The sequence below is a fragment of the Salvelinus alpinus genome, chromosome 5, assembly GCF_045679555.1.
Source record: "Salvelinus alpinus chromosome 5, SLU_Salpinus.1, whole genome shotgun sequence".
NCBI classification, from domain to species: Eukaryota; Metazoa; Chordata; class Actinopteri; order Salmoniformes; family Salmonidae; genus Salvelinus; species Salvelinus alpinus.
In genome coordinates, this window is record NC_092090.1 from 76,490,236 (window position 1) to 76,504,728 (window position 14,493).

Here is a 14,493-nt window from a genome sequence, read left to right on the forward strand (position 1 = left end):
GCTGCACTTCTTCAGGAGATGGAGGAGAAGAAAGAGATGGATGAGTTCAATTCTCTGGAAGAGGAGAGCAAAATAGAATATGAGGTAATAGACTGCTGCAAAGATTGCGTAGATATGTCAAAGTTGTATAACCAATCTATTTCAATGTAGTAGTTAAGCAAATTGGAATGTACTATGTATGGCATAAGACAATTGCAAGTCCATGAATGTCATAGGGACTTACTATAAGTCATTAAGATGGTTTGTGCTTGTAACCTTTTGTTTAACTACAGAAAGAACTACTGAATGTCCTCCTTAAAGAAGGCTGTGGAGGCATCTGGATGCAAATCTCAAGAGCTTGAGGTGAGACTACAAAATGTTTAGGCAGGAGCAAAAATATATATATTATAATATATTTTTTGTTGTTGAATTTTACCCCATTTTCTCCCCAATTTCATAGTATCCAATTGTTAGTGGTTACTATCTTGTCTCATCGCTACAACTCCCGTACGGGCTCGGGAGAGACGAAGGTCGAAAGCCATGCGTCCTCCGAAACACAACCCAACCAAGCCGCACTGCTTCTTAACACAGCTCGCATCCAACCCGGAAGCCAGCTGCACCAATGTGTCGGAGGAAACACCGTGCACCTGGCGACCTGGTTAGCGTGCACTGCGCCCGGCCCGCCACAGGAGTCGCTAGTGCGCGATGAGACAAGGATATCCCTACCGGCCAAACCCTCCCAAACCCGGACGACGCTAGGCCAATTGTGCATCACCCCATGGACCTCCCGGTCGCGGCCGGCTGCGACAGTGGCACAGCTAGCACTGCGATGCAGTGCCCTAGACCAAGTGGTCTATCATTGACAATGGTCTACCATTGATAACAAACTGGAGCCTCACAAAGGACGCCTGCAAAGGGATAAAATTGCTTTTATTATGATGTCATCGAATGATGCATTTGTATAGATTTTGAAACAGAAAATTCAGTGCTAGCCCACCTGGAGCTGCTGAGTGGAAGCCTCGAGTCTGGAGCAAATTCCCTCTGCATCCCTGGTGGTAAAACACTTCGTGCTCTGCTCCAGGTTATTGAACTGCTCTGTCAATATGGACATGGTCGCATTTGCATCACTGAGCATCTGGAATGGGGGCAAATACCACAGCAACTTCAGACACAGCAGAAGGAAACAACAGACTGTCCTTCTTTGAAGCCTTGCAATTCTTCTTTCAACTGCTTCATCTGAGGGCAATGCAAAGGAACCATTTAAAGCCATTTTAGCCAAAACCACTTGTAAAAGAGCATCACCTAGTGCTCTTGAGCTTGAAAAGCTGAATGCTAAAGTTGTGAAAATGAAGATGAGATGACTGCATTGTGCTCTAAACACCAAGAAGAGTAAGGCTTCATTTGTTTTAATCATGAGCTTCAATGTCATTTTAAATGTGTATTCTTCCTTTGGTTCCATCAGGTTTGTACCACTGCTGAATTTGAGCAGGGCTTGTTTAAAGTATCTCTCCCTGAGTCGTCATTGGAGAAGATGCATGTTTATGACGTTCTGCATTTGTTTCCCCAAGGTTACTGAGGATGGCCACGCTCCTGAACCACAAGGAGGACGCTCTGAGAACGCTGAAGAAAACTCTGAGAAGATCACAGCAGGAGGGAGAACAGTTATGTAAGTCTGCCACAGACAATATTAAGAATAGAATTTGAAATGTCCACAAAACAACAAGTGAATAGTTATGAGCCCTAATTGAGATGTTTGTTATTGCAGTCATGGGGGGAGAGGATCTGCATGCCAGACTGACAACCACCAGAGGACATACGGTCCAAAGCAAAATTCTCCTTGAAAAGAACAAACTTGAGGAAGTGAAACGGCTACAAAAGAGAATTTCTGAATTGGTAAGGTAAAGATGAATCTGTAAGATTACTGTAATGTTTCGAAGTTTCTTGAGATATTGTATCACTGACATTCTGCCATTTCTCTCTGTTTTCACAGCCATGTTTCCACTCAGCAAGGAGATATTGCCAAGTGGAATGCTAGAGCAGTTACGCTGAAGGAGAGGAGGGACGTGGTAGAAACGCCTCCATCTGCATGTACTCATACAAAACGACGCCTTCCCATGACTTCTGAGGACCTCAACTCTCCCATGAAGTTCCTTCACTCTCCCAAGAAGTTCATAGACTATCCCAAAAAGTTTATTTATTCTCCCAAGAAGTTCCTCGACTCGCCCAAGAGAAAGTTCTTTGATGTCCGTCCAGGCTCTGAATGTCGATTAACTGTCCCAAGCAGTTTTTTGATAACTCCAACCTTGGAACCGTTCAAGGTAATTACAGTCAAATTTACCTGAGTTTACCTTATATTTAAAGTTTGTATCCGGTCACCAATCAGCAGTTTGCCTTAATGAAATTACATTTTACCAGAGATGGTGTGTATTCCCATAACATCAGATATGGAGGCTGCTGGAAGTGCAGAAGTGGGTAATTGGTGTAATGTTATCCCCTGTGTTTGGGATAAAATGGTGGTGTTATTATTAATTGGAGCACAAAAACCTTCTCTTCTGGCAGTTAATGTCACTTGTCACGTACTGGTTTAATTGAGTAAGGTACTGTATCATAGGGGTTGGTAAAAACAGCTGGATAACACTTAATCACTGATTTCTCTCTAACACTTCCTCCATCTTTGGAATTGCAACCTATACCCAGTGTTTCCTCTAGAATTTTTGTTAAGCAAAGGTATCGGGGGTGGGTCTCTTCACTGCACTGGTCTGGGCTCAAGCCCCCCGGGATATTTAAAACATTTGGAACGACTTCTGGTGACTTTAAAGAAAGATATTTAACTCCAAAATGCATAAAAATGTAATGATGCGTGCCACCGCACTGTTGGGAGATGAGAAGCAATTGGTGGCTATGCGCTCGTGGCTCGCTCTGTTTGCTTCAAATATACAGTACCAGTCAAACGTTTGGACACATACTGATTAAAGGGTTTTTCTTTATTTTTACTATTTTCTACATTGTAGAATAATAGTGAAGACATAAACTATGAAATAACACATATGGAATAATGAAGTAACCCCCCCAAAAATGTACAAAATATATATATATTTTAGATTTGAGATTCTTCAAAGTAGCCACCCTTTGCCTTGATGACCGCTTTGCACACTCTTGGCATTCTCTCAACCAGCTTCACTTGGAATGCTGGTTGAATCACTGACAGTGTCACCAGCAAAGCACACCACACCATTACACCACATGCAGGCCAAAAATCTCACATTTGGACTCATCACACCAAAGGACAGATTTCCACCGGTCTAATGTCCATTGCTTGTGTTTCTTGGCCCAAGCAAGTCTCTTCTTATTATTGGTGTCCTTTAGTAGGGGTTTCTTTGCAACAATTCGACAATGAAGGCCTGATTCACGCAGTCTCCTCTGAACAGTTGTTGAGGTGTGTCTGTTACAGGAACTCTGAAGCATGTATTTGGGCTGCAATTTCTGAGTCTAGTAACTCTCTAGTGAACTTATTCTCTGCAGCAGAGGTAACTCTGGGTCTTCCTTTCCTGTGGTGGTCCTCTTGAGTCAGTTTCATCATAGCGCTTGATGGTTTGTGCGACTGCACTTGAAGAATCTTTCAAAGTTGAAATTTTCCAGATTGACTGACCTTCATGTCTTAAATTAATGATGGACTGTCATTTCTCTTTGCTTATTTGAGCTGTTCTTGCCATAATATGGACTTTTACCAAATAGGGCTGTCTACTGTATACCACCCCTACCTTGTCACAACACAACTGATTGGCTCAAACGCATTAAGAAGGAAAGAAAATCCACAAATGTACTTTTAACAAGGCACACCTGTTAATTGAAATGCATTCCAGGTGACTACCTCATGAAGCTGGTTGAGGGAATGCCTTGATGACAGCTTTGCACACTCTTGGCAAAGGGTGGCTAATTTGAAGAATATAAAATGTATTTTGATTTAACACTTTTTTGTTGTTGTTGGTAACTACATGTTTCCATATGTGTTATTTCATAGTTTTGATGTCTTCACTATTATTCTACAATGTAGAAAATAGTAAAATTAAAGAAAAACCCTTGAATGAGTAGTTGTCAACTTTTGACTGGTACTTTGTTGTAACTTGACGCTGATCTTAAAGAGATAGTGCGAGATTTCGGCAATTAAGCACTTTTTCTACTTACCCAGTTCATGGGAATCTGTAAACTCATGGATACCACTTATGTCTATGCATATTACAAAAGAAATTTGGTGGCGGTGACAAAAATACCAGGCTTGCTTTGGTTTTGCATGGTGGTTTGTTTGCTTAGGTATTTTTTTGTTTTGGCTCATTTGGTCTTCTATTTTTCCTCTTTTCAGATGCAACTGTGGATAAAAAGGAGGAATGGTGGCCTGTCACCAAAGCAAGCTGATTTATGCAAACAGCAGTAAATGATTTACCTAAATTGCACTAATCATTCATTGTTTATCTATTTTCAATATTTAAAGTTTGTTTTCATATTGTATTTGTCGTCAGTTAAAATTAACATTGTGATCAATTTGATTGCCTTATATTTTAAAATAAAGAGCAGTTTTTTTTTTTTTTTTTAATAAGACTCAACTTTACCTGCTCTCTGTGTAATAGCACTTTCAGATGTTCTGACAGCAGATGGCATGCTTACACCATTTTGTTTGAGAATGTTTTATTTGACAATGATGGAGGATTTTAAACTTGATGTCTATGCAAAGTGGTCTTGATGTTCAGTTTCTCCCATTAATAATTTTCAGACTATAATGCTTTTACATTTTTAACCGTAGATTGCAGTTTTTAATTGAGGATATTGTCCATTCACTTTCATGACTCCTCATTGGAAGTGCTTTCTAATTCCACAGAGTTTGGATTTGTCTAAAGGGATATCAATTACATTTTTGAAGATGGAGCATCACTAGGGTAATTAAGCTATATGGCTATATAAGCTATATATTAAAGCTATATATTAAACTCAGAATTATTCTAAATAACTGTATTTGCCTGTATGTTGTGCAGGTAAACAGGAGGCCTGACTCGGTCCATTTAGACTTGGGTCTCAGTAGCTGCCCCACGGCTACATTCTCTTGGTCGCTTCCTCTGCATGGCTTCACATTTCATTTAAGAGGGTGCAGTAACCGCATTCTTCCTGTTCTCTCTGTTGGGATTACTGTAAGAAGGGTACTGAGCCTTCAGAAGGAGGACTGGCACCATGGTAAATAACCTTTAGAGTTCTGTAGCACATCAAAGGTCATTTGATCACAGGTTCCCAAATGGAAGGGAATTAAGTGATGTTTTCTGACTGCCTAAAGAACACAGATCTAAAGATACACAAAATGCATGACTTAATTTGTACTCCAAGACACAGGTTCCAGTGACTGAGCCCTGCATACTTATCATGCAGTAGTTTTCTGTAACGTAATGACTGCACCAGCTAAAAAGACATGACTGATTGGGTTTGAAAGTACCACAAGACTGGTAGACTTCTGAGTTGAAGTCTCTGCATTACCTTTGAGAGTTAACAGGTTCAGGCAAGATTATTCAGTACACATGTGTTCCAAAAGCTATTTTCATTAAACATTGTGATGCCATCGAGGCTGAAATATTTTATTTACCAAGATTACATACTGTATCTCTCAAACCTCTAGTCGGAGAGGAGTAGTGGTTTTCATTACTTCACAAATATCAACATACAGTAACTGTCATATCTGGAAATGGAAGAGCTGAAGTCTGCACTCAGATTATCAACAAAATACACTTTTCCCAAGCTTCTCTTGTACACCTAACTCATTAATAGTATTATTAAGACTTGGAACAAAAGTATCAAAAGATACCAAGGATATCACAATATTGATGGCAAATAGGTTTGCTAGTTTTCTAGTTTTTTTCTTATGTAGGCAATACAAGAAGAAGTTGGAACACAATTGGTCAGAAAAAGAACAAAGTCCTTGTGAAGAAGTTTGAGAATAAAGGGAGACCTTCTTAAAAGGTCATTACAGTCTCAATACTGAACCAGACATTCCTCAAGCACAAGTCGTCGGAGTAGCCCTCATTACAATTGAAGTAAGCAAAAGTGTCAGAGTTTGAACCTCTCCTGCAGCCCACCTAATTGCTGAGGTGGCTTGTTTCACCTAATAGTATTATTTGTATATTTCCATAATGTGTTACAGTGGGAATCATCCAGGACAGGTCTTTCCCTTGTTCAATTATTCAGGGCTCAGTCACAGACAGTCATTAAAGTTTCATGGGAGGCAATTTGGAGGCAGTGCTGGTTGCTTTAGAAAACAAAAAGCCCTCGCTGCCTTTGGAAGTGCATGTTGTGAACTTGTGACTGAGGGAAAATGAAATTCATCATTACATTTGTGGACTATCATTGACACAGAAACTAACAGGTGGAATTGTATGGTGACCAAATGTATTTGATTAGGTATGTCACTCAAAGTTCTTCTCTCTCAAAGATAGCCTTATAGATAACCTAAAGAACTTGCTAACTCATTTGCTGTGTGAGACTGAGGAACACATCCACAAAATAGTCAGGAATTGTTGAATTGTTGAATGTTGAATGTTGAATCAAGACAACATTTAATACTGATGCACACAAATAGATGCCCCAAAAAGTTTGTCTCCTTATATTTGTCAGATTTAGAAATGTATTCTTGCCAGTGCTTAAAAACTAAGAGGTAACATGCACACTTAGAAATAACACTTGTTTTGGGAAATACTAATATTACTAAAATATGACTTTGATCATTCTGCATGCCTTGAATCCTCTTAACAGCAAAAGCATATGCCCACATAAATATCCTTGAGTAGAAAATGGGTCATGTAAGATTTTTTTAGGGAGGTAATTAAAACTTTGAGTGTATGTGGCTTGACATGGGATAATACATACACAACAGCAGCTTACTGTAATACTTTGCTGATAAAGATTAGGTTGGAAAATATCTGAATCTCCTAAATAAAAATCCCAGGCAATTTGTTTTTAGAGATTACAAATATTTTACAAATAAAATGCAGTGCTCTAAATTGCTGACAGAAATCTTACCGAGATGGGAAAGGAAGTAAAAATGACATTCTTTCTCAAGGACAGTTAAATGTTCAGTTGAATTGCAACAACAACATTCAAACATGCACAGGCCAGGGACAGTGCATGACAGGCAGTCCAGTTTCTCTCATGGATTCATTGTTGAAGATGTTTAAAATGTTTTGTAGGAGGAACATCACACTACATTTTCTTTTCTATTCTTCTGTCTACTCTGTTGAAGTCTGAATATGTTTATTCACATTTACTCCTACAATAGGTCTTGATATTGTTCCTTTAAAGCATGTTTTCATGTCAGTGGCTATTGGAAAGATTTTATGCTTGCTCTATTCTTAGCGCCAACTCACACTGGTAGCATGACTACTTGCAGTGTTTTAATTTCCAATTGTCAGGGTATAAATATTCCATTTGCTCTGGGCTCCATTCCCAGAGACTTTTTAAAACCCTGATTACCAAAATAAACTAAATGAACTAAAATGTGTTGGTTATTTGTCCCTAAGATGTTTATTACGTAAGTAAGTATTTAATGTTCCGAATGTGGTTACATGCAGGTATAAAATGTGGATTTTGGACATTGTATTGTGATGGAACTCCATTCCTGGTTATTCCTCCAATGTAACAACTATCTTTGGTCATCAGTCTATACTTTCTGCATTCATAAAACGCATGAGGGCATCACAATGTTATCCCTTGGGCTGTGCTGCCTGCCTACTGGCTGAATTGGCTTGATTGGTGTCACCTGCTTTGTTGTCATATCACATGCCAACTGCAGTGTATTAGTAATGTGAGCTAAAGTGTCCATTTTTGTAGTTAGTGTGGTCATTAAAAGGGCCACACCAGAAATGACTGTGAGCTCGAGTCAAAGTCCCATTAAGAGGTCATGCGAGGCAGCTTTTGTTTATTATGACACATTTAAGTGAGTAAGTGCAAAGTGCAACAATGGCTGAGTAGTGGCCAAACGTATGTGGACCCCCTTCAAATTGGTAGATTTGGCTATTTCAGCCACACTTGCTGACAGGCGTATAAAATCGATCACACAGCCATGCAATCTCAGCTAGAGCTGCCTCGGTCAACTGTAAGTGCTGTTATTGTGAAGTGGAAACGTCTAGGAGCAACAATGGCTCAGTCACAAAGTGGTAGGCCATACAAGCTCACAGAACGGGACCGCTGAGTACTGAAGCACGTAAAAATCATCTCAGTTGCAACACTCACTAACGTGTTCCAAACTGCCTCTGAAAGCAATGTCAGCACAACAACTGTTCGTTGGGAGCTTCATGAAATGGGTTTCCATGGCCGAGCAGCCGCACACAAGCCTAAGATCACCATGCGCAATGACAAGCGTCGGCTGGAGTAGTGTAACGCTCTCTCCGACGTTGGTCTCTGGAGCAGTGGAAACGTGGTCTCTGGAGTGATCAATCACGCTTCACCATCTGGCAGTCTGACAGACGAATCTGGGTTTGGCGGCTGCCAGGAGAAAGCTACCTGCACAAATGCATAGTGCCAACTGTAAAGCTTGGTGGAGGAGGAGTAATGGTCTGGAGCTGTTTTTCATGGTTCGGGCTAGGCCCCTTAGTTCCAGTGAAGGGAAATCTTAACGCTACAGCATACAATGACATTCTAGATGATTCTGTGCTTCCAACTTTGTGGCCACAGCTTAGGGAAGGCCCTTTTCTGTTTCATCATGACAATGCCCCTTGCACAACGCGAGACCCATACAGAAATGGTTTGTCGAGATCGGTGTGGAAGAACTTGACTGGCCTGCACAGAGCCCTGACCTCAACCCCATCGAACACCTTTGGGATGAATTGGAACACCGACTGCGAGCCAGGCCTAATCGCCCAACATCAGTGCCCGACCTCACTAATGCTCTTGTGGCTGAATGGAAGCAAGGCCCCACAGCAATGTTCCAGCATCTAGTGGAAAGCCTTCCCAGAAGAGTGGAGGCTGTTATCGCAGCAAAGGGAGGACCAACTCCATATTAATGCCATTGATTTTGGAATGAGATGTTCAACAAGAAGGTGTCCGCATAATTTTGGTCATGTAGTGTATCTTTACTGTGCCTCTAAGCCTTTTATTTCCTGCATGGTTTAAATGATAAATGGCACGGAATAAACTGCATTACATATTGCATATGAAGAAAAATGATACTGAAATTACTAGTGTAGCCTACACCTGATGCCTTTATTTCTTGATATATTGGCTAGATGCTTTTAGCCTTGGCTTTAAGTTTAGGCCTGCAACCTAATATGCTTGTTGAAATCAACAAATAATCAGCAACGTTATTTTATTGTGTAGTAGCCTACAGTTCATTGTTCAGACATAAAAAAATTGTCTATTAATTTTGTGTATATTCATCCATCCATTTGATGGCAACTGCTGGCACGGGTTATGGCCAGGAGAGGGCATCCTTAATAGCCTTGTCTGGCGAGGCTGAGCGCACTGGCATTCGACAGAACTGTATAATTGTATGTATTTCTCTCATCAGGACCAGTTGCGACTGGACTATGGAGCGAAAACCTTTGCCAGTGATCTGCTTGGCTAAATCCCACCAACATAGGCTTTAACTGGCGCTTGCTGACTGGATTACACGGTTGCTGCTCGGGAATATCAGCGTATTTTGTTACTTGATAGGCTATTAATTTGGCGTTTCTTGAGTCAACCCACACATAGGCCTAAACTTATTTTCAAAGTGTATTTTTCCATGGGGGAATATGTTGTGTATGGGCTTTTACATCATAATCTGTTAGAGTACAACGCTTTGCTTTGCTTGTGTAATTGGAGTCGTGGTATGCAACTGATATAAGGATACGAGCGCTAAATAAGGCTACTCCATACTTACAAGACTTTTGAGCACAGCGGCAGGTGTGCACAGTGCAGTGCGTTTGGCTGCGGAGCATATTGGCTGCATTGACTTCGTTACACTGGCTAGTTGTGCGGTGTTGGTTATTTGTCCAAACAAATGAGGACTGCGCGTGACATGCGGGCTTTGGAGTCGAGCATCAGAAGGCTCTAACCTGTGGAAAGAAGCCGACAGCACGCAGACATGGGTATGTTGAAGACACCATGAAAGAATGTGTTCCATTTGCCCATATACATTGTGCTCATGTTAGACAAGACAACAGCTCAAAGGCGAAGGAATCACGTCATTGATGACATGATTGTTTCAAAACCCATATGTTATGTATTTCCTATGCTACTGGAATATATTGATAGGCTTATAATTTCTTCACAACATAGAGAAAATCCCTAGAGGCATAATGCCATGCAGACCCTCACACATTGAACGGAACACCATTATCAATCTGCCGCATGCCAATGCGAATGTGCCTCAGGGTAGGCTAGGGTAGCAGCCTTTATGAAATTAGCCTACCAGGCAGACAGCAGGTTAGAAACGATCTTGTATCTCAAATGTCTTGCTATTAAGTTACAGCTTTGATAACTTTATTCCTTGTCTCGAGATGGTAACCAGAGCGAGGACAGACTATGGTCACTAAACATAATACATATTTTATATATAATAGCCTAGATAAATCGTTTTCACTTTGATCAACAGGTTTGCTATGTTTTTGGTTTTATCAGTGTCTGCCTTCATTGGATGATGTTTTGACACTGTTCTCCTGAGCATAATGCCCCAGCTAACAAATCTAGGAAGATATATCGTTTTTGTAATGTTACCCATAACGTTCCCCTAATGTATGAGGGTCCAGATTTGCTGTTAGTTAAGGGAACATTCTATCTATGTTAGCAAAAACATTCTGAGATTGTTTTTGTTGGTTCCCTTAATGTATGAGTGTCCAGTGTTCCTGTTAGTTAGAGAAACATTCTATCTATGTTAGCAATAACCTGCCATTTTTTTGTTGTTGCATGTTTTGGTATTAAATGTAGAACATTTCACAAACCAAACATACACAGAACATGGTTGCCATGTTCCCAGAATATAAGATATACATTTTCTAGACACATTTCATGGGAAGTTGGAAGAACATTCATGTCCAGTTTTCTGAGGGTTGGGAGAATAGTCTATCAATGTCCCACCAAACATGGTTGTCATGTTCTCAGAATGTACAATTTTAATGTTCTTGACACGTTTCATAGGAACATTGCAAGAACATGTGTATCAGTTAGGATGTCGCCTAATGGTCCAAAATAAATGACCCCCCCCCATACATATCATGCATTGTTACTGTTGCCAAGGCCATGTTTGGTGAATCACTAATCCATTCATAGCTCTTTTTGTCTGTTGGCAAGGTTAGGGATACTCACACACAGTGGTTTTAACATAGTGTTTTCAACTTAGATATTTGACACACAATTACATTGTGCATGATCATTTATAGAGCAAATATTATTCGACATGTTGTCACCTGGGATTTGAACTCACAATCTCTTGGTTTACAGCATTCAGATCTTCCTGCTACGCCACTATGTCTATGTCATTTATCAGTTCATTTGACTATACTCTCATCATTGATTTGATTGACTTATTTCAACAATTTAAGCACTTTCTGTATTGGTATCTAATGTTGGTGGGGAATATTAAGCTGTTTTAATGATACTCCTCAATCACTATGATCAATACAAGTTTTCGTGAGTGTACTTTTAACAGAGCTGAGATGTACTTAATCCTATTATTTACACATATCAAGTTGTTTCACATCTACACAAGTGCTTAGGGAGGAGGGGTTATGGTTTATTCTGGCTAGGGCCTAACTATACTGGCCCAATAAGCACATACCCTAGAGATATCCCTTATTGAGACAGTTGTTAGGGTGCTTGTCATTGGTGCTGGTGGCCTGGGTTCAAGACCTGCTAGGGGAGTCACCCTACACTGACATTCTTAGCAATATATGTTAATAATGTTATTATTTGGCAACAGTTACAACACACGTATCTGATCTAATTCAAATTAGTTTCTCATTGAAAGATGGGAATCGGTAGAATTCTAGATAGTTCTCTTTGAGATGCTCAGCTATCTTCTTTTTGAAATCCACACCACATATACTATGTAGAACTAACATGTGTCTCTCATTAGGAATCACATCAGCTCTCCTCATTGCATTTCCAGTGTCTTGTATTCATGGATGCCAAGGGAAGCCAGGCTTCCCCCAAAAATGTACCAAGAAAAAAATGAACAAAATAATTTATTATTTTGTCTCTCTGTGTTTCATAAATGTCCTTCAATTCACAGGTGGCTGAATGTATCTGACCAGAGAAAGCATTTGAGTGAATGAACAGGCGCCCCTCTGTCTCAGTATGTGTAGCGTATCTACCTGATGCTGTCTGGTCAAAAAGAGAATGCCATTATTGCCGCCAGTATAATTGACTGCAAGGGAAGCCAGCGACCATTTGGCCTCCCTTGATAAAAAATAAAAATAATAATAGCCAATCAGCGTTGAGCTAAACTGGGTGAGCTCAGCTATGAATGGTCCTGGTGCACCAAAAAAAGTGTCAAGGAAAGCCAGTTTGTATTTGGCTTCAGACCAATCACATCAAAAGCCAAACGTCATTGACAGAACAAAAATTTGAATTGTTGCATCTCGTGGTGGTAAAATTGTCCCTTTCCTAAATCAGCCATGGATGGAGATAGGGATTTAGTCTGAGCAATGATTATAACGACGATTCTGATCCAACCATAAATTCACACATTGTGCCCCTGGCCTAAGAGGATGGAAGTTTGACATGTAGCTAGATGTAGTATGCTAATGTTAATTAGATGGCCTGGCGTATCATTGCCCACGAAAGGAAGTTAGGCTAGCAAGCAAGCATTTTAGCCAGATAGCCTAGGACAACAACAAATTTAAATTGTGTACTATAGCTTGTTTCCGGTCACAGGTTCAGGAATGGCTGAAAAAATCACCACATTTATCTAAAATGAACCCTACAAATAGCACTGTTGTGAGCCATAGTCAATCAATCAACAATAAAATAGTACTTTTAGTAAAAATATATATCTTTAACCTACAATCTGTTGATACTATGTAATTAGACCAGTTCAGAATTTATGTGAAACATCACAGAACAGTTGAAAAATATGGCACATGGAAATCATAAACAGGCGGTTTATGGAGATAGGTGGGATGGACTGAGAGTAGCTGAGGTGTGGGTTTAAAAGCTCATGTTCAATAATAGTTATGGCTGAAAACATGATGTATATTGTATTACATCTATCCAGATGTAATGTATATCAAAAAATCAAATTACTTTATTCTTGCTATGTAACTACTGTAAAAAAAACATGTACAGTATATAAATGTGTGTAGAATGTTCAAACAAGGTACTTTTTTTTTTTTTACATCGAAAGGCCCGAAAAATAATAATAATAGTAATACAAAATATAAAACCATTTAGGCAAAATGAAAGAGGAGGATGGCATCGTTTCTCTACAAGTAGGGTTTCTCTACAAGTAGGGGGAGTCAACATGTTTTTTCTACACACACGCGCATGCAGGCACACACACAACAGAAATCAGTACCATGGACAGCCAACATCATATTTATCTTACGTTGATTGGACACTAAATCGTTTTTGGTATCTTTTAGTTGTCGCTGTATTACACTAAGCAGAGGTGATTAGATGATGTTGAAATGTTGAAGTTGAAATGGTGCTGGAATAGGAGGCAGCTCCTGTTTTCTTTGCAACTTGCGGTAACTCTCCGTGGTTTTAAATAAATAGTTGTTTAGTTGTCCGAAAATGTTGGAAACATTACCTTGCTTGACCATGCTGTAGGTCATGTAACTGTTTGTTCAATGCAATATATTTTATGCACTTCACCGGACAGCCACTGTGTCTTATTGTCTCGGCCTTAGGCCTATACAGTATACCACAGTGTCAAGGAATATGAACTAACAGGTTATAGAGCAAACAGTGCGATTATCATAACACAAAGGTTGTAATATGCCTTTTTTTCTGGCTTCCCTGGTGAGTTTTCTCAAGCACCGCTTCTGTGCATTTCTATCTGTAACATTCCTAATTTGTTGCCAAAACATGGCCCAGGTGGTAGTGTTGCTTCTGATAGAAACATGCCCAGAACATGGTTGCCATATTCTCAGAATATCAGAAATGTGCACATTTACAGTAGCATGTCTTATACTTTCTCACATTTGCCATTTAAGCAATGATGATGCCAGTTATACCAAAACAATACACAACACAGAGTTCCAGCTCCAGGTTTTAATGTGTAAATTGCAACAGAATCACTTGGGACAAATCACAGACATCACAATATGTTAAAGGGGGCAATCTGCAGTTGAACATCCATTCTTGAACTTGTAAATGCATGATATAGATGGTATGTGGTGTGGATGTCAAGAAGACAATGGAGAGATGCTCAGCTATATAGAATTAATAAATATTGATAATTCATGAAAGGTAGTGGAAATGTGGTCATAATTCATGCTCAATGGGTAATCCTACAGATTCCAATCTTTCAATGAGACACTCATTTGAAATAGATCAGATAAGTGT

General features: G+C 39.8%; 1 protein-coding gene across 2 annotated transcripts in view; it reads left to right on the top strand.

Annotated features, from left to right (window-relative positions):
* The first annotated feature begins 9,510 nt into the window (after positions 1 to 9,510).
* LOC139576835 (leucine-rich repeat transmembrane neuronal protein 4) overlaps positions 9,511 to 14,493 on the top strand; it is a 65,438-nt gene continuing 60,455 nt past the window's right edge. For both annotated transcript variants that reach the window (XM_071403355.1, XM_071403358.1), the window contains exon 1: positions 9,511 to 10,076. In XM_071403355.1, coding sequence (XP_071259456.1) covers positions 10,073 to 10,076 — 4 coding nt within the window. In that variant the 5' untranslated portion in view covers positions 9,511 to 10,072. The remainder of the gene's footprint in view (positions 10,077 to 14,493) is intronic.